The sequence below is a fragment of the Hemiscyllium ocellatum genome, chromosome 11 (genome assembly GCF_020745735.1).
Source record: "Hemiscyllium ocellatum isolate sHemOce1 chromosome 11, sHemOce1.pat.X.cur, whole genome shotgun sequence".
Taxonomy (NCBI): Eukaryota; Metazoa; Chordata; class Chondrichthyes; order Orectolobiformes; family Hemiscylliidae; genus Hemiscyllium; species Hemiscyllium ocellatum.
The window spans coordinates 88,099,681-88,118,623 of NC_083411.1; the positions used below are offsets into that span (position 1 = coordinate 88,099,681).

The following is an 18,943-nucleotide window of genomic DNA, read 5'->3' on the forward strand; positions in this document are numbered from 1 at the left end:
ATATTTTACTTTTCTTTTCCAGATGTACATGCGAGCTCAGTTTGATTATGACCCAAAGAAGGATGATCTGATCCCCTGCAAGGAGGCTGGGTTGAAGTTTGAAACTGGTGACATTATTAAGATAATCAGCAAGGATGATCCCAACTGGTGGCAGGGTACTGTGGAGAACTCGAGCAAAGTAACTGGATTAATTCCTTCCCCTGAACTGCAGGAATGGTATGCACTAACCTTACCAAAACAGAAAGAACCATCTGTTGGAAACAGATGGGTGGTGTAACACAATGATAGAATTAGATAATGACTTTAAAGTAGTGCTGTCTATCCTGTTCGAGCAATATGCCAAGGTGAATGAGTAGGCCATGTTTGTTTAAAATGTTTTTGAGTTGGACAAACACCACAGCTCAGAAACTAACTTGTTAATTGGAATCACTTAGTTATATTAGTTTTACCTTTCCTTCTAGCCTCTTGCTTCACTTATTCTATTGCACTCTCTTCCCTCTTGGATGTGTCTCTCTCTCTTTTTTGGTTTCTGTACTTGCGCACTTTTTCTGGCTTTCTAGTTTTCCACTGTCTCATAGGGTGAGACAACTGCTAACTAAGTGTCTCTTGCTTTCTAATGCTACTTCTTGCACTCCTATCTTTTTGACTCATTCTCACTTCTGTGCCTTGTTGTCACTGTCACACCAGGTTTCAATATTGGCAGTATATCCATTTTTAAGATGAACTGTAGGGTAAATTGACCACTGTAATAATACTATTAGCTACAAGCTTTTTTTAAGCAAGTGCATGCGAACCTTTGTTTCCAATGGTATCACGAAGAAAATGTCTCACTTTGCATGGCTTAGCAGGAGCTTGCTTGCTTGAAGAACCTTGCTGTTGCTTGCTCTGTTCAAGCCATTAGATATTCCCCAAACCAGAAACTGCACTGGAACAGAAGGCAGCTGAGAAGAAAATGCTGGTCTGTGAGAAATAGACCCAAGAAAAGTTATACAGCAGCAAAAGCTGGGATCTAAGCAAAGGATGCTATGGTCACTAACTCTTGTGCTGAGAACAGTTAAGCTAGCACAGATCAGAAAGATCACAGATCTCACAATGATACAATTGCATTTGGAGGAAGAGTGAAGTCGTTATCACCCTAATGCTGCAGTAAAAGCCTGTTTCATTCCCATAGACTGATTACTTTTTTTCAAAAACCTCTTTTAAATTAGCAGTTCTTCATAACACTCAAGTTTGAGAAGTGGGTTTGACTTTGAGAAAGAAATTGGGCTGAACTCCTCACCTATAAAGAATAGTTTTACTTTTATAGCAATTGAAAAGGCTAATGGAATGTTGGCATTTAATTTGTACTTTTAAAATCATCATCAGGCCCTTACAACAAAATGAACACAGCATGTGGAGTCTTTTAACACAGGAAAGCTGCTGCATTGCAGCCAAAACACAGTTCTAGCTGAGCAGGAGAATCTTGTCTTAAGTGCCTGCCATAGACGTAATGAAGGGATTTGCACATGGTCGATCAACCTGTTGGCTGACGTATGAAACACACCTTCCTTGGGTACCTCCTGTACCACAATATTTGAGATGCTGGATACAAATAGAAGGAACTGATAGTTCACTTGTACAAAGCCTTGCACTGGCCTAACCTGGAGAACTGTACTAGATTTAAATACTACACCTTAGGAAGATGATGCTGGCCCTGGAGATACATTGCCAGGATTTTTTAAGGATTGAAATAGAATTATAGCATGTATTTCTTAGAGTTTATAAAGTCAAGAGCTAGTCTAATGTCAAAAATGACAACAGAATTTTGATATCGTAAATTCAAAGAGGTTTTTTTTCATCTGGTGGAATCTTAAACAAGTGGTCACAATTATCAGAATTAAATCTAGACCATGCAATGAAACCAAGTAGTATGGTCACACACAGTGAAGGTAGTGGATATCTAGAATTCGGTACCCAGAAGGCATGTTAATGATAGCAGTTACATTTATCAGACTGAAATTAAGAGTTTTTAAAAATGTGAGGATTTTAAAAGGAGAGATGTAGCGAGGTAGAGAAACAAAGGGACATTCACAGCATTGAAAACCAGGTAAGGACATTAAACAGTTGGTTCAAAATCCACAAAGCACTCTATAAATTGAAACTCCATCCATGAATATTTCCTTTGTTCAGTTTATGGACCATTTGGGGAAAATCATTTTTTTGTTCATTACATTCACAAGCACACAATGTTGGTCTCATTATTACTTCAATTATATATGTTTTAAGTTTGTTACTATTTGTGAAATGATAGTGATATGAGAGCAACTGATAGGACTTCTGTTGTAATGATTTCAGTTTCTTAGACATGTACATTTGTCCCAGGAATTGAAATTGCTAAAATATAGATTGTGGCTTCACATTCTTAATACTGTTCCTTGTTTACTTATACTATTATAGGAGGGTGGCCAATAAGAATACAGCTAACCAAGATGTTACCTCAGGCTGTGGAATGTTTGGGAAGAAGAAAAAGCAGTGTAAAGACAAATATCTGGCCAAGCACAGTGCAAGTATGGCTCCATATCCCTCTTTATCTGACATCGTTGGTAAATGTTCAGTGTATACAGTACTGGGAAATCCCTTTTCACCCTTCTGATCAAGGAACATAGTAGGCTGTGTGGGATCTAAAGAACAAAATAATGAACAAGTGAATGTTGTACATTGAAAGTAATTTTTTTAAGGGATTTTATTATTTATTTTACTGTTACTTATGTGGCCAGCTTGCCTTTAATCAATGTGAATTTGGTTTTACTGCTTCAAAACTGGGCCTGGCCACTGTCCTGAGCTGAACCATACGAGTTCTCTCTATTATGATCTAAGCTTAGCCTCCTCTCAGTCTCTGCAACACTCAGACGGCTACTTGATTTCCAGAATATCACATGCTTCAGTTTATCTGATGTGGAATTCCTCAACTATTCCTATCTTACTTCCAGCCTAACTATTCACTGCTCTTGACTGGTCTCTTACCTCTGAACTCACCCGAAATTCTGCTGCCATACTTAAATCATACCAATCCCACACGTCAATTAACCCTGTTCTCACAGATTTACTTTGGATTCTGATCCAATAGTGCCTCAATTTTAAAAATTCCACATCCTTAATCTCAATAACATACATTGGTTCACCCCTGGTGCCACGTCTCTATAATCTCCTCCAGTCCCACAACCCTTCAAGTTCTTGAAATTCTGGCCTTTTGCAAACACCTAATTTGATTTGCGCCACATTAGTGACCATACCTTCAACTGAGTGAGCACAATGCTGTGAATGTCCCTTTGTTTCTCTACCTTGCTACATCTCCTTTTAAAATCCTCACGTTTATCTTTTGGACCAAGCTTTTGCCCACTTGTCTTAACTTCTCCTTACGTGGCTCAACAGATTTTGTTTGATAGCCCCAATAAAAGATCCTAGGAACATTTTACTGCATTGAGGACGCATGGGATCAATTAGCTTAGTGGGTTAGATGGCTACAGTATGGTGTTGATAGCACGAGTTAAATTCCTATATTTACTATAGGTAGTTTATGTAGATCTATCCTGAGCTGAAAATGTGTTGCTGGTTAAAGCGCAGCAGGTCAGGCAGCATCCCAGGAACAGGAAATTCGACGTTTTGGGCACAAGCCCTTCATCAGGAAGATTTACTACTATGAAGATCTATCTCCTTGCTTGAGCCCCTCAAGTCATATAACCACCTATCAATCTCTGGTAGACATGCCTTTGGTAACTAGCCATAGTCTGTGATTGACCAAAGATATCACAGAATTAAAAGCTGCTATTTCTGCAATGTGCAATGGGATTCTATTACTATCCTGATCCTGGTTTCTTTTAAATCTGTCCATGCCTCATTCCTTCCTATGATCTGTTCTACCTTCAAAAGCCTCCAAGATACCAGAGGTGCTCTAATTTTAGCCTATCAAAAATCCCTAATTTTAATCTCTTCCCCCATTGTTGGAACCTTCAGCTATCAATATTCTTAGCTCTGGCATCCCTTTCCGAAACCTCTGTGCCTCCCTTTAGAGAGTTTTTCGAATCCAACTTAGTGTTTTTTTTGTTATCTGACCTAGTAAATCCTTATGTTGCCTAGTGTCAAATTGTGCTTTAACTGTTAGTACTTTAGATGTACTAAAATGTCCAATGTAAATACAAACTATTTTTGAACATGTAAAAATGGTATTATCTAAACAGTGATGCTACAATGTTCCGTATGAACACTAAGAACGTGCAGCTATGGAACAATCTGTGGCATATCATGCAAGCAACAAAGAGGCAGTGTGCACAAACGCATAGCTGTGCAACAATTTTAAAGGGACCATGCACCACACAAATAGCCATAAAGAAAATCGCAGTAAAGAAAAAGAAAAGCAAGCAGTGATCATTGATTTCTTGTTGCTACAGCAGTGACAGCTGTCATTTAATTATAGTTCAAATTTACTACTGTTGTCTTCAAATGTTTCTCCATAGTCTTTGATCGACTGGATCTTGTCTCTTATGAAGAAGTTGTACAACTCCCTGCATTCAACCGAAAGACCCTGGTGCTTCTTGGTAAGTATTAGTGGTTAGCACCAACTGAATCACATGATAAATCGTAATAGTTGGAAAGCTTACAATGCCAAGAAAACTACAATGGTCTAGAAGAATCTCATTGGTACATCTGATAGGAGAGACTCACATCCCGTCTTATGTACAGTGGTACTTTTTCATATCAGATAGCATATTGGATCATGTGAGAGTATACATTATGCCCAACTGGCGCACACCAATTTTGTTTCAATATTATTACAATAACCACTAGGACAAACACAAAAATGAGAAAACACACTTAAGCATCACATCTGCTAAGTTATCAGTGTACTAAAATTCATTGTTTCATTTATTTGCAGGGGCTAGTGGAGTGGGTCGGAGTCACATCAAAAATGTTCTAATTACTAAACATGCAGACAAGTTTGCTTATCCAATTCCTCGTAAGTGTTGTCTAGGCAGCTTCAAAAGACATGATATTACTGCTGTTCATGAACCAATTTCTTTCCAATGTCAAATCATATCTGCTGTTTATTGCATCTATGTACTGTACACTTCTCAATCAACTAGCTCATGATTTAAGGCTTATAGCTAATTTCTTTACCATCTGTTGCAATCTTTTGATTTTACAGAACTGTGTTTTATCTCAACAAATTGTAGCAATTTTTGTACATAAAAGTAAACATTACAACATATTTTTGAGTGAAGTTATTGAAATTGTAGAATTTTGTCACTGTATTTGTTGTATTTCAATAATCTTGACAATCAGTTCATTATATTTTCATTCTTGGATTACTTTAATATTTGCTGAGAAGTTACAACTTTGCTGTGATACAGTCCCTAGAACTGTTGTTCTTGCTATTGGACACCTAAAAATTGTGCCTCAAGATCTAACAGTAAATTAGAAATGATCAGTGTCCTGTATTCAGAGCATCAACAGTGAATTGCAATGATCTGCCAGGTGCTCTACAAGGAGAGATGCTTCACCCAGTACATCCGATATACCACCAACCACAACAGAAAGATACACAGACTACAATACTCTTAGGTTAAACCACCGAGGAGGACTCTTCAGCTTCGAATTTTATTTCTTTATTGCAGAACATCTAAAACTCTATCCACATGACTAATCACTGAGGAGATATTCAGTACTCTATTTGTAGTACTCTTCAATTCAAATTCCTTTACAGGTTTAAAGGTCACAAAGTAATACATCCCTAGAGACAGATGCATCTACCAGAGAGGGTCCAGCAAGACTGTACATCTACAAATTGCTGAGGGAGTCAATGAATACAGAAGTCTTACTTTATTGGAAACAAACTAGTGTGGTACCTATTTTCAAAAAACAAAGGTGATAAAATATACCCAGGTAACTACAAACTCACTAGATGAACTGAATAACCTCTCTCCCACTGCTAACTTTGTGATCTTTGAGGCTTCACCATGGGAGAAGGACATTTCACTTTATTCCCCATAACAACCCAAATGGCATTGTCAAAAGGAACTCTTCATACAAAAGTTCTGCAACTTGATCCAGAGTCCAACACACTGAAAATCATTTAAAATGCAAAATTATTGGCTAGCTTGCCCTAATAGCAGTGCATCAAAAACAGATACTTTAAAAATCAGCTGATAACTTCAATCTGACCAATAAATACTAATGACTACTTCCTGCCCTTTCCCAGCCCACAAAACAATAAAAGAAACCTAATATAATATGCTCTTCCTCTACTAGATACTTCCAGGTCACCAAAGGAAGATGAAGAAGATGGAAAGAATTACTACTTTATTTCCAATGAGGAAATGGTGAAGAACATTACAGGTAATGAATTCCTAGAGTATGGAAGCTTCCAAGGGGCCATGTTTGGAACAAAGTTGGAGACAATCCGCAAGATCAACCAAAGCCAAGGCAAAATTGCAGTGGTGGACATTGAGCCCCAGGTACGTCCTAATTATGTGGTTGCTTCCTCAATATTTTGGTGACTGATTGAAAGACTTCTCTCAAGAATAAATATACTGTCACCGACACTTTCCCCAGCTGACATATTAAACTCGGCCCTGTCTGTACACTATATAGACTCCATGAAAGTAGATAAGACTGCAATAAGTTGTACAGTTATGTAGTTTGGCAGCAGACTGTACAATCTGACATGAAAGCAATGGGAAAGCAGTTTCCTATTTGGTAAGTACTTTTCCAGCTAACAATAGTATTTTGCAGATGTATTGAATTTATATGTCTATTCTCCTTCAATGCCTGACTAAATAAATCCTATGCAGGCATTAAAGCCATATTACCTATTAGCAAATAGGAAGTCAAATGCCTCAATGCAGAAATTTATATAATTCCCTTTCATATACTGTCCACATTGAATAGAAAATAGAGTTGAGAAACATATCGGCCATGATAGAATTGTAGAGTACACTTGATGGGCTGAATGGCCTAAATCATTGTCATTTTATGGCGTGGACGTGTCATAAGCAATCAATTTTTCAGGCGACAGCAGCAAAAGACCCTCTACACAGTAGGCTTCATGTATTTTAGACTCATAAGTGCAATGACACCACAGTGGGGTATAGTTAATATGGAGAACTGTGATAAAACAAATATGTAAACAAGCTTGAAGAATGTATCTATAATTAGAAAAAGTCAGTCGCAATATAAATTGTGATGGGGTACTTTGTCACACTTCCTCAAAGATGAACTATTTAGAATACCACTAGAACAACACGATCATGCCTGTCTGAACTAGCTGAGGTTTTTGGTTTGGTAAAAGTAGTAGGACTGAGGGGTGAACTGAGAAATCTTTAAGATTTAGGAAAACACAGGATAAGATGGCATTGAGCTGTTTACAGAGGAAACAAGAACTCTATTGTAAATAGAAGACTCTATCTAACAAACAGTGGATTTAGGGGAAAAAAAACCTTCTCACAGGATGGTTAGGAAATGAATCTTCTTACAAGTAGTTAAGGTGACAATCAGAAACCTGTTTAAGGATAAGACATGAAGCAGAAAGAGAGTGTTTTGAAGGGATAAGATGATAGAGAATTGGAGGAATGTTAAGTTGAGAATTAAAATGTGGAAGGATCTGTTGGGCCAAATGGAGTGCTGTAAATACTCTGCAATTTAATGTAACAGAAGGAAGGTGGAGGATTACCAGATAAGAAACCACTAAAAACAAACTAGACTACAGGCTGAAAAGGATGAGATCAGTAATGTTTCTCACAAGGATGGTTGAGAGATAGATTCTCATCTGGACACTAGAGAACCCCCTATTCATCGTTATGGCAGCATGGGAGGGCAACAAGGTTTTAAGTTACACATCTCATCAGAAGGATGTTACTAATAAAATGTGCAGCACACCCTCAATTGTAATGAATTGTTAACCCAGCACTGGAAGGGCCTTAGATCCACAATTTTCTAATTGTGTGGTGATCTGACACCTTGTATTCAGATTTTACTAAGTAATTTCAATTGACTTTTTTTCTCCCCCAACATGCACACCTAATGACTCCCTCTGTGCTCAGTTTCAATCATATTACATCACTCAACATGATTTTGCATAGCATTACATTCTAAATAGTCAGGTTTTGCAATATTAATGTACTGTACTAATAATACATGTATACACTCTAATGGCAGGCCCTAAAGGTTCTCAGAACAGCAGAATTTGCACCACTGGTGGTATTTATTGCTGCTCCATCTGCTGCTCAGCCAGGGAATCAGGTAAGGATTGTATTGAACTTAGCTGGCTAAAATAATAAAATCTGTTGGACATGGTAATGTCTCATTGAGCGCGAGTAAAATCAAAAATCAAGTTTGTTCCAGACAAAGATTTTTTACATTCAAACAGTCAGGTTGCGTGGATCTCAGTAGCAAAAATGGAATTTGTATTCCCATTCTAGAGAATGGGAAGTCACAGATTAATATTATTTTAAAATACACAGCCATAAAAATACAAACATTGAAATAAGTTTTATCAATATGTCTGAGTTAGTGCAGAGACCCCGCTAGTGATTGGCGTCCCAGCTGCACTCCACACGTTCTGTAGTTCAGTGTTTTTAATATTTAAAAAAATCAATATGGAGATGTGCAGAAAGAAAACCAGTATGGACACTGAGTGGGCTAAGAGGCTGAGCAGACAACTCTGGCTGTAATGGAGTTCAGCCCAAGAGGCCATAACAGACTTGACATAAAGCTTTGAATGCAACCTAACAGTAATTTGAGCCACTACAGAGCCAGCTACCATAGCAAAAGTAGGAAAGGAAAACCTTAAGGAAAAAGTAATATTCATAAGGAGAAAACAAAGCTCAATTTTAACCCTGCAAAGCAAGAAATCCCGATGAGCTAACATATACAGGTCAAAGGTTTGCTCTCACAACACAACCATAAGGGATCACGAGCAGAGACCTTACAAGGGCAATCAAGGTGTCACATTGTGTCTGTTGAATTTTGTCTGTTAACATGGAAAAATCCATAGGAGATTTCTGAATGGCATGGATTAAGTAGTAGATTAATCATGTAATATTTCATAAAAGCAGACTTACACAATCTAACAGTACAGAACATAGTGCTCCTGTTAAGTCCCATTCTAAAAAGCATCATACATTCCCAACTCACTCAAGGCAATAGTTCAGGCTGATGGCTAAATGTTTGTGCAGAGGTAGGCTTTTGGAACCGTAAGGGGAGAGCATCATTGTGTTTTGCTGGAGGGGGGAGATTAGGATCTAGGCAGCTGACATCGTAGACACTGCATGCAGGAATTCAAGGGTATTTAGATTAGATTCCCTACAGTGTGGAAAAAGGCCCTTTGGCCCAACAGGTCCATAATGACCCTCTGAAAAGTAACCCACACAAACCCATTTCCCTCTAACTAATGCACCTAACCCACGATGGGCAATTTAGCATGGCCAATCCACCTGACCGGCACATCTTTGCTCTGTGGGAGGAAACCCACGCAGACATGGGGAGAATGTGCAAACTTCACACAGACACCCGAGGCTGGAATCAAACCTGGGTCCCTGGTGCTGTGAGGCAGCAGTGCTAACCACTGAGCCACCGTGCTGCCCCACAAATATAACGAAAGATGGTGAGACTGAAGTTACAGAGATGGGGAGTGGATAAACCATTAAGGAACAGGCCAAAGTAATACCACATGGCTCATATAGTAAGGAGAAAGTGAGGACTGCAGATGCTGGAGATCAGAGCTGAAAATGTGTTGCTCGAAAAACGCAGGGCAGGCAGTATCCAAGGGGGAGAGTCGACGTTTCGGGAATGAGCCCTTCTTCAGGAAGGTTTCCTGAAGAAGGGTTCATGCCCAAAACGTCGACTCTCCTGCTCCTTGGATGCTGCCTAACCTGCTGCACTTTTCCAGCAACACATTTTCACCTCATATAGTAAGGAACAGGACTTGTTGATATTTAAAACAGACAGCACGTTGGATATCAAGTTTCCATGGAGTAGAATGTGGGCAGCAGCAAGGATTATGCTGAAAGAGTTAAGTCTACAGGTAACAACAAAACATGGGAGGCTTATGGCTAAAGTATAGAAGTGGGGTGGAATCCAGAAATGTAATGGATGGGGAAAGTAGGTAATTTCTGTTTTTCCATCGCCAAGGTGGACTACAGCTTACTTAAGTAACATATAGCACATGCTATAATAACAAGATACTTGCATGATAAAAATAGATCGCAATCATTTGTGTTATTATAGTTGGACAATCATGGTAATTTCCGACACTTTCTAGAGACTGTCACGGCCAGGTTTAACCTTGAACCAAAAGGTGGGAGATATAGCAGTAAAATTCTTAACTATTCTCTGGGTTAGGTGAAATTGATTATCTTTGGGACATCACAATTTATCACATCTTGAAACACATTTACTTCCATTAGTTTCAGTGCTAAATTGAGCACATCTTTAAAGCAAACTCTCTTTTCTTTTAGGTTGAATCTCTTAAGAAAATCCAAAAGGAATCAGAAATGCTCCAGCACACTTATGGACATTGGTTTGACCTGACCCTGGTTAACAACGAAGTTGAAGACACAGTGCATAACCTGGTCGAGGCAATTGAAAGTGCATGCACTACAGCACAGTGGGTTCCAGTTTCATGGGTCTACTAGTCAAGATAGATAGACACAGCAAATTGAATATTCATGTACTTTCTAAGAAATCATTTAATCGGAGATCAGAAAGCAGTTTGAAGCCTGCCATTTTAAACCAAAACATGCACATTAGCTTATGAGAGTACATTTCACCTGCAAGTCATTCTCCATACTTTCACTTGTTTTATATTACAAAAAACAAGGACTGTTTATTAATGGGATATTTACAAAGTTCTTCAAAACTTTTGAAATAAAAAGACAAAATGCTGGAAATACTCAACTTTCCAGCACCCATTGTACCTTGTTTTAATTTTCCTTAACCTTTCATTCTTCCTCGTTTAAAAGCATATTTGACCTCTCTCTATTTTTATCCCAGTAAACTAAACAACCTGCTGATTTGTATATTTTCATACCTCCACCCAATGCAATAAGGCTTTGTTGAAGTGATCATTGTATGTAGTAAGCTTCTAAAACCATTTTAATGAACAAAAAGTACTATGTCTAGACAGATATGCATGAATGATGAATCAAAACTCATGGAAACCTACAACTCCAACCAAGCAGCACAATTGTTCAAATCACCAATAATAGGAACTAATACTCCTGCACATGAGTGATTATACAATGTATTAACAGGGATCACCTCCTCCATCCAGCTACACTATGAAGAGAACATCCATGATACAGCAGTTCAAACTCTGATGGTGCTTAGGTCACATGAAAATTAATTCCAGAATATCGTACCTGGAATTATTTCTACCGCATGAGCTACATCTCACTTCTCATGTCATGTCATTTAATTTTTTGAATTAAGTTGCCTTCATAGCAGCTTCACAGTTCCTGTAGCAACAGTAAATGGGTGAATAAATACCATATTTGAACTGTACCGGAGTAGATTGATGACAGACATTTCTTCATTGTTTTGTCTAGCATTTCGCTTCTCCATCCAGCAAACCAACGTTAATGTCTCAGAGAATAAATTATCAAATTCTCCAAATTCTGACAAAGTTTTAGGTGCTAAACATTTAACCACTTTTAGAGTGAAACATCTTGTAGTGCCATGTAGTTGTCTCATTCAAATGAAAATGTTATTTGAATAAAAACATTTACCTACTCGGTGAATTGCAGGAATAAATGATACATTGTGTTGAGTGGGGTGAACATCGCAAGTTTCTGGAATATTCACATACCTTCCGGATTGATTCATGATCATAGACTGAAACTAGCTCCATCTCCAAGCAACTGTGAAGGCCAAACCTTGTACACATCAACACTACAAGGTGGCTTATACTCTAGTGCAGTGACCTAAATGACAACATGGAGAATAATATCCAGTGATTACAATTAAGACTGGTGTTTATAGGGAGCAGAGCTCAAAAAGAAAAGCCTCCTGTAACTGACAATAGGACCAACGATCTGCAATGCTTCAATGACCTTCCTTCCATGTCAGAAATGGAGCACAGTTCACGACCCCTTAGATACCGAAGCAGCCCATGATCAAATGTGACATCAGAACAATATCGAGGCTTAGATTCACAAGTGACATTTGTGCCACAGAAAGAACTATGTCCAATAGGAGACATTCTAACCACAGCTTCTTGACATTCAATGGTGTTATTGTTACTGAAGCCTCACTATCAACATCCCTGGGGGAGCAGGGGTTAGCACCAACTAGGTACTCTCAACTGGACTTCCCATAAATACAGTGGCTACAATAGCAGATGAGTCTGATGGAATATTCCTCACTTGCCTCGATCAATGCAGTTCCAACAACACTCAATGCCTGACACTGTCCAGGACAAAGCAGCCCACTTGATTAAGACCACATCTACAAGCATGCATTCCCTCCACCAATGACACTCACCAGTATCAGTATTCACTATCTACAAGATACACTATAGAAAACTGCCTGCTCCTGAATCTAGAAGGACAAGAGCATCATCACCTCACAAGTTCACTTCTAAGCCACTTACCAGCCTGACTTGATTTGCATTAACTCACGTGATACAAAAACCCATAGCTGGCATCTACTGTTCCTTCACTATTGCTGGGTTAAAATCCTGAAATCCCCTTGCTAAAAGGTATTGAGAGTTTGCCCACAGTACATGGACTACAGTGGCTCAAAAGGCAGCTCACTACTGCTTTCAAGGGTAAGTAGCGACAAGCAATAAGTGTTGGCCAGCAAGTAATGTACATATCTGAGTAAATAGAATAAGTTGTCAACACAACTAAGGCTTGTAGTGGAATCACAGACAGAATACATTAAAGATAGAAGAGATCATTGCACATGCAATTACAGAATCTGAAAACAAATTAGTGAATCTGTTAAGGACGGTCGTCAAAATGGATGACATTTCGGAATCAACTCATGTCTATTTGTGCAAACACTGTTGTGGACCAGCCTTTTGTAAGAAAATATGGCATAAACTATTTAATAAAATATCCTCAAATCTATCTGAATGTAGCCCATATGCAGCACCACAAAGATTAAAGTCTTTACTGATTTTCCACATCTATATTCCACTGCAAGAGAACAATGAAGCTTCGCCTTTTATACAGACAAGAGCAACAAGTATAAAGAAGCCATTTATTTTTGTTTAAAAATAACAAAAATCTATAACAATTAACATACCTGTACAGTTAGATGTGCACTTGGCTCAAACTAGTCGAACTCAAACCACAGCACATCTAGTAAGGCAAAGTTTAATGGGCTTTAAAAATTGTCATTTTACTTTCATTACAATGTACATAATCATAATGTGACAAATCAGTAATATAAAAATATTCAGAATATTCACATTGGAATAACCTCCAAATTCAGCCCATTTGAGGGAAATCTTGCATTATGGATGGATGCAAAAGTCTTAACTGTTCAGACTCTCCTGATTAAATAAACCAACTTTGGGAGGAGCAGTAACCTGCTACATTTTTCAACAAAAAGTTAAGATGTCATTAAAACTGAATGACAAACCAATGAGTCAGGAACACAACACTGGCTAATTCAGAGCAATTGTAATGTCAACTTATAACTTTTGCCATTAAGTTTCCATCCAGGTACAAGTGTTATAACTATAACCCTAGTCAGTGAGGCAGGTTCTAGATCAATGTAGAGTTGCCTCACTACCTCAATTTCCATTACAACCAATATTGTACATGCCCCTTGCAGAAATGAATCAACATCATATTCAATATTCACAAAGTGGCAGCGCTAGCTTTATATTAATTGCTGACAACCTGCTAAAACATCTGGTTTTCTGCAATGAATACTTTTAAAACAGAATTGGAGCAATGCACCTTTGCTGGAGCCTAGCTATGAACATGATAAACAATTTGTGAATATCCCTTGAATAAAATCTTCACAACAGGATAGCTTGGGAGCAAAAACCTGGTAATAAAGATTGAACAAGTATGGTTCAAACACAAATCAATGTATCTGATCACTGGTTCGAAATGAGGTGGTGCTTTTGCATCAAAATCTGTCATGGTTGAACCTTCCTCCCTCTAGATGCCAATGAAAGATTGTTGAACTCAGATGTGGTGAGCGACTCCATCACTCGCCTGACTCAATTTTTTCCTTTTTCTTTTTCTTCTTTTTAGAGCTTTCAGTGTTCTATGGAAGATCAATTATATTAGTAAACAAATAAAATGGGTGCAAACATCAGTACACTATTTAGCAACATAACTGTTTGCAGATACTGGTGATGACTACCACCTACGCCAAATAAATAGCCAATTATTCAAAAGGATAACAAAAATTAGCAAAGTAACACAGCAGTAGCATTTAGATTTCAGGTAAAAATCTTAATGTGATAAGACACATTTCAGAGAAGAAAGTTTGATATCCCCTACACAGAACAGAAATGGAACGATTTCAAAATACTACTCAATGACAGCAAGAGCCATTTCTGCACCACAAAAGACATACTACTTATGAAACAAAAATACACACCAGGGACATTGCTGTACCTCAAGTCAGACAGCAAGCTAAACATAGTTAAAGTTATCAGGAAAATTGACGTTTTGGGCAAAGGCCCCTTTATGAGGAAAGGCTAATGAGGGGCTTTTGCCCAAAACGTCTATTTTCCTGCTTCTCTGATGCTGAGCTTTTCCAGCACTATATTCTTGACTCTGATCTCCAGCATCTGCAGTACACACTTTTGCCTAGCAAACTAAACATATTCAGTTGCTTCACAATAACGCAAGTTAAATAAACCTATGAGAATAATTATTACTGAGGGCTACTGGCATCACTTACCCCAGTCCCAGATTCTCCAATTTCTTCCTCTTTTTTCTTTTTCTTCTTCTCCTTCTTCAGTGTCAGCAAGGTAGGCTCTGCATTATCACTTTCGGGTTTAACCTGTATAAAATAAAAGACCTGTAAATGTAACCTGAAAGTACACATGAAGCATTCAATGCAGTAAGTCGGTAGAATTACAGTTGAATGTATCCAAATTTAAGAATTTACTAGAAGTAGTGAGAATAGCAACTCCCTGTAATGAAATGGCAAGTACTAGACTGAAGATAACAAAGTCTTCATACATTACTTCTAAAACCACAGATCCAGAAAAACATTGCAAATAAAAACAACCCTGCTTATAATCACTTGAAGCTTAACTTAAGAATTACATAAAATTAATTTTCATATCTCTAAAGAAACATGAAATGTCAATTATAATTGACCTTCTATAACTATGGGTTGCACAGTAGCTAGCACTGCTGTTTTAGTACCAGGGTTCAATTCCAGACCTGTGTTGCGTTTATGCAGTGTGTGTGTGGTCCTCTTGAGTGCTCCAGTTTCCTCCCTCAGTCCAAAAAGATGTAGGTTAGGAATGGCAATGTTAAATAGTGCCCCATTGTATCCAGGGGCATGGGCTAGCCATGGTTAAAAATCTCATGCAGGGTTACACAGGGGAGAATTCTATTACATGATTTCTTGTTGGCAAATGATTTAAACACTGTCAAATGTGGATACAAGGCTGTTGAGGTTTCTCCCAAATGGAGTCAAATTTATTAATTCAATCTGGGTCAGCAGAATACACAAGGAGTGATCTCTATCTCTTCAGCACATTATATGAACACTTACCTCTGTTTCTTGTAACAACTTTTGCTTCTTTTCTTTCTTCTTCTTCTTTTTGTCTTTCTTGCTCAGTTCAGGCGTCAATTGATGTGTTGTAGGGGTGGAGGAAACTGCAGGTTCATCACTTTCACTTTCACTCTCTCTCTTTCTCTGAGAATGCATGCAAAATGACAGCAATGAGTGAAACCAATTCTATGACATCAGACAGAGAATCGGGGAAAGCAAACTTGAAAGGGTTCAGAAAATATTTACAAGGATGTTGCCAGGATTGGAGGATCTGAGCTACAGGGAGAGGCTGAACAGGCTGGGCTGTTTTCCCTGGAGTGTCAGAGGCTGAAGGATGACCTTATAGAGGTTTACAAAATTATGAGGGGCACCGATAGGGTAACTAGATAAAGTCTTTTCCCTGGGGTCAGGAGTCCAGAACTAGAGGGCATAGGTTTAGGGTGAGAGGGGAAAGATATAAAAGAGACCTAAGAGGCAACGTTTCCACCAGAGGGTAGTACGTGTATGGAATGAGCTGCCAGAGGATGAGGTGGAGGCTGGTACAATTGCAACATTCAAGAGGCATTTGGATGGGACTATGAATAGGAAGGGTTTGGAGGGATACTGGCCAGGTGCTGGCAGGTGGGACTAGATTGGGTTGGGATATCTGGTCGGCACGGATGGGTTGGACCGAAGGGTCTGTTTCCATGCAGTACATCTCAAAGACTCTATGACATCAACTAATGTGCATGCATGTTCAAGTCTTCTACAGTCACAGGGTAAACCCACAATGTATGGTAACGGTGGCCAAAGCCTTCAAAACAGAAACATACACTGGTTACTTAAGCCTTAAGCCCATCATACTGCTTGGATTAAGACTTTCATTGAAGCATACAAAATTCCAACAGGGTTGGACAGACTGTATGAAGGGCTGATGTTACTCCTGACTGGTTAGAATAAAAGACCCACAATCTCAGGGTAAGGAGTTGACTGTTTGGGATTGAAATGAGGAGAAGCCTTTTAAATAACAGAATTCCACAGGTTTACTATCCTATCACATAAGATACTGGACACCAAGTCACAGAATATATTTAAGAATTAAATAGACAGATTTCTAGATAGTGAAAGCATGAAGGGGGGAAAGCAGGAGTACCATGTTGAAATAGAATCAGCAGAATTCTGCAACTGTGTTCTAATATACTCAGTCTGAGGTAATATAGTTTCTGCATTCATACAATCTAGTTATCAAGAATTTTATAAGTTGCAATGAGATCTACTTGCATTCTTTTCAAATCTATAAAATACAGATTGTCTCTCCAAAGTATCATCTCAGGAATTAGCCAGGAGAACCTCTTCTGCACTCACCCCAGAGCAAGTGTATCCACCCTTAGGCAAAGGACCAAAACTGTACACAAAGCTCCATTTGAGTGTCTCAAAGTTCTAAGCAATTGAGGACTTGTTTCCTGCTGTTAATCAAATCTTCAGTGACAAGACCAACAACTTCCTGTACACTAGCTTTCAGTAAATAAGATACAAGGTCACCCAGGCTCCTGTGGGCAATGCTGATGTCCAAACTCTAATCTTTGAAAAAATACTTTGATAGGAGGAATGGAAGTGCAACCTGGACAATCTCAAACTGATCTACATTATGTGTTCTTGCCCACTCACTCTGCCCACCCAACCCCTTCTGAAATTTCTTTGCCCTGTCCAAAGTACTAATAATTGTCTCACTAGCAAACTTAGAAATATTAATTTGGTCCCCATAATTCAGCATTGATATAGACTGCACCCACCTACCTCAAAGCCTACCAACTTAAGAGGATTAACCTAATTTTTGTGATACCATAAATTTCAGAATTTGTAACTGTTGAAGGATTGAAAGAATCAGCAATAACTCTTTCTGGAAAAACTGAGACGTAAGGAACAAGGAGAAACTTTTAAAAAGGAATCAAAAACAACAGGTCAATTAAGCAATCCTGGAAAGAAGTCAAAGTAACATAAACAAGCTTATGATTTAGTTGTAAGCATAACAGGTGTAGTTAATAAGTTTGCAGGGATGCCACCAAAATCAGATTACAACAGGATCTGGACCAGATGTGCGAATTGGCCGAGAGGTGGCAGTGGAGTTTAACTCTGATAAATGCAAGGTGCTGCATTTTGGGAAAGCAAATTTTAGCAGGACTTATACACTTAATGGTAAGGTCCTAGGGAGTGTTGCTGAACAAAGAGACCTTGGAGTGCAGGTTCATAGCTCCTTGAAAGTGGAGTCGCAGGTAGATAGGATAGTGAAGGCAGTGTTTGGTATGCTTTCCTTTACTGGTCAAAGTATTGAGAACAGGAGTTGAGACGTCATATTGCAGCTGTACAGGATATTGGTTAGGCCACTGCTGGAATACTGGTCTCCTTCCTATCGGAAAGGTTTTGTGAAACTTGAAAGGGTTCAGAAAAGATTTACAAGGATGTTGCCAGGGTTAGAGGATGAATGCTATGGGGAAGAGGCTGAACAGGCTGGGGCTGTCTTCCCTGGAGCGTCGGAGGCTGAGAGGTGATCTTACAAAATCATGAGGGGCATGGATAGGATAAACAGGCAAAGTCTTTTCCCTGGGTTAGGGGAGTCCAGAACTAGAGGGCACAGGTTTAGGGTGAGAGGGGCAAGATATGAGAGAGACTGAAGGGTCGTTTTATGCAGAGGGTGGTATGTGTATGGAATGTACTGCCTGAGGAAGTCTTGAAGACTGGTATAATTGCAACATTTAAGAGGCATTTGGATGGGTATATGAATAGGAAGGGTTTGGACAGATATGAGCCAGGTGCTGGCAGGTGGGACTAGATTCAGTTGGGATATCTGGTCGGCATGGACGGGTTGGACCGAAGGGTCTGTTTTCATGCTGTACATCTCTGTGACTCTAGTAGCTAAGCTGAACTGTTGAACATAAAGTAGTTATGTAATGTTACTGTTTTTGATTAGGTCAGCTATTTATTAAGAAGGGCGGCACGGTGGCACAGTGGTTAGCACTGCTGCCTCACAGCGCCAGAGACCTGGGTTCAATTCCCGCCTCAGGCGACTGACTGTGTGGAGTTTGCATGTTCTCCCCGTGTCTGCGTGGGTTTCCTCCGGGTGCTCCGGTTTCCTCCCACAGTCCAAAGATGTGCGGGTCAGGTGAATTGGCCATGCTAAATTGCCCGTAGTGTTAGGTAAGGGGTAAATGTAGGGGTATAGGTGGGTTGCGCT

General features: G+C 39.0%; 2 protein-coding genes across 8 annotated transcripts in view; one reads left to right on the plus strand and one right to left on the minus strand.

Annotated features, from left to right (window-relative positions):
• Positions 1-10,953, plus strand: part of mpp1 (MAGUK p55 scaffold protein 1) — a 74,210-nt gene extending 63,257 nt beyond the window's left edge. For all 5 annotated transcript variants that reach the window (XM_060832690.1, XM_060832691.1, XM_060832693.1 and 2 more), the window contains 7 exons: positions 23-216; positions 2,437-2,546; positions 4,494-4,574; positions 4,913-4,993; positions 6,286-6,491; positions 8,191-8,274; positions 10,491-10,953. In XM_060832690.1, coding sequence (XP_060688673.1) covers positions 23-216; positions 2,437-2,546; positions 4,494-4,574; positions 4,913-4,993; positions 6,286-6,491; positions 8,191-8,274; positions 10,491-10,667 — 933 coding nt within the window. In that variant the 3' untranslated portion in view covers positions 10,668-10,953. The remainder of the gene's footprint in view (positions 1-22; positions 217-2,436; positions 2,547-4,493; positions 4,575-4,912; positions 4,994-6,285; positions 6,492-8,190; positions 8,275-10,490) is intronic.
• dkc1 (dyskeratosis congenita 1, dyskerin) overlaps positions 1-18,943 on the minus strand; it is a 95,820-nt gene that overhangs the window by 63,156 nt on the left and 13,721 nt on the right. For 2 of the 3 annotated variants that reach the window (XM_060832688.1, XM_060832687.1), the window contains exons 14-16: positions 15,733-15,876; positions 14,905-15,006; positions 13,223-14,259 (exon numbers count right to left, since the gene is read on the minus strand). The exons of the other annotated variant lie outside the window; for it this stretch is intronic. In XM_060832688.1, coding sequence (XP_060688671.1) covers positions 14,200-14,259; positions 14,905-15,006; positions 15,733-15,876 — 306 coding nt within the window. In that variant the 3' untranslated portion in view covers positions 13,223-14,199. Of the gene's footprint in view, positions 1-13,222; positions 14,260-14,904; positions 15,007-15,732; positions 15,877-18,943 lie in introns of those variants that run through there. 3 annotated transcript variants of the gene reach the window in all.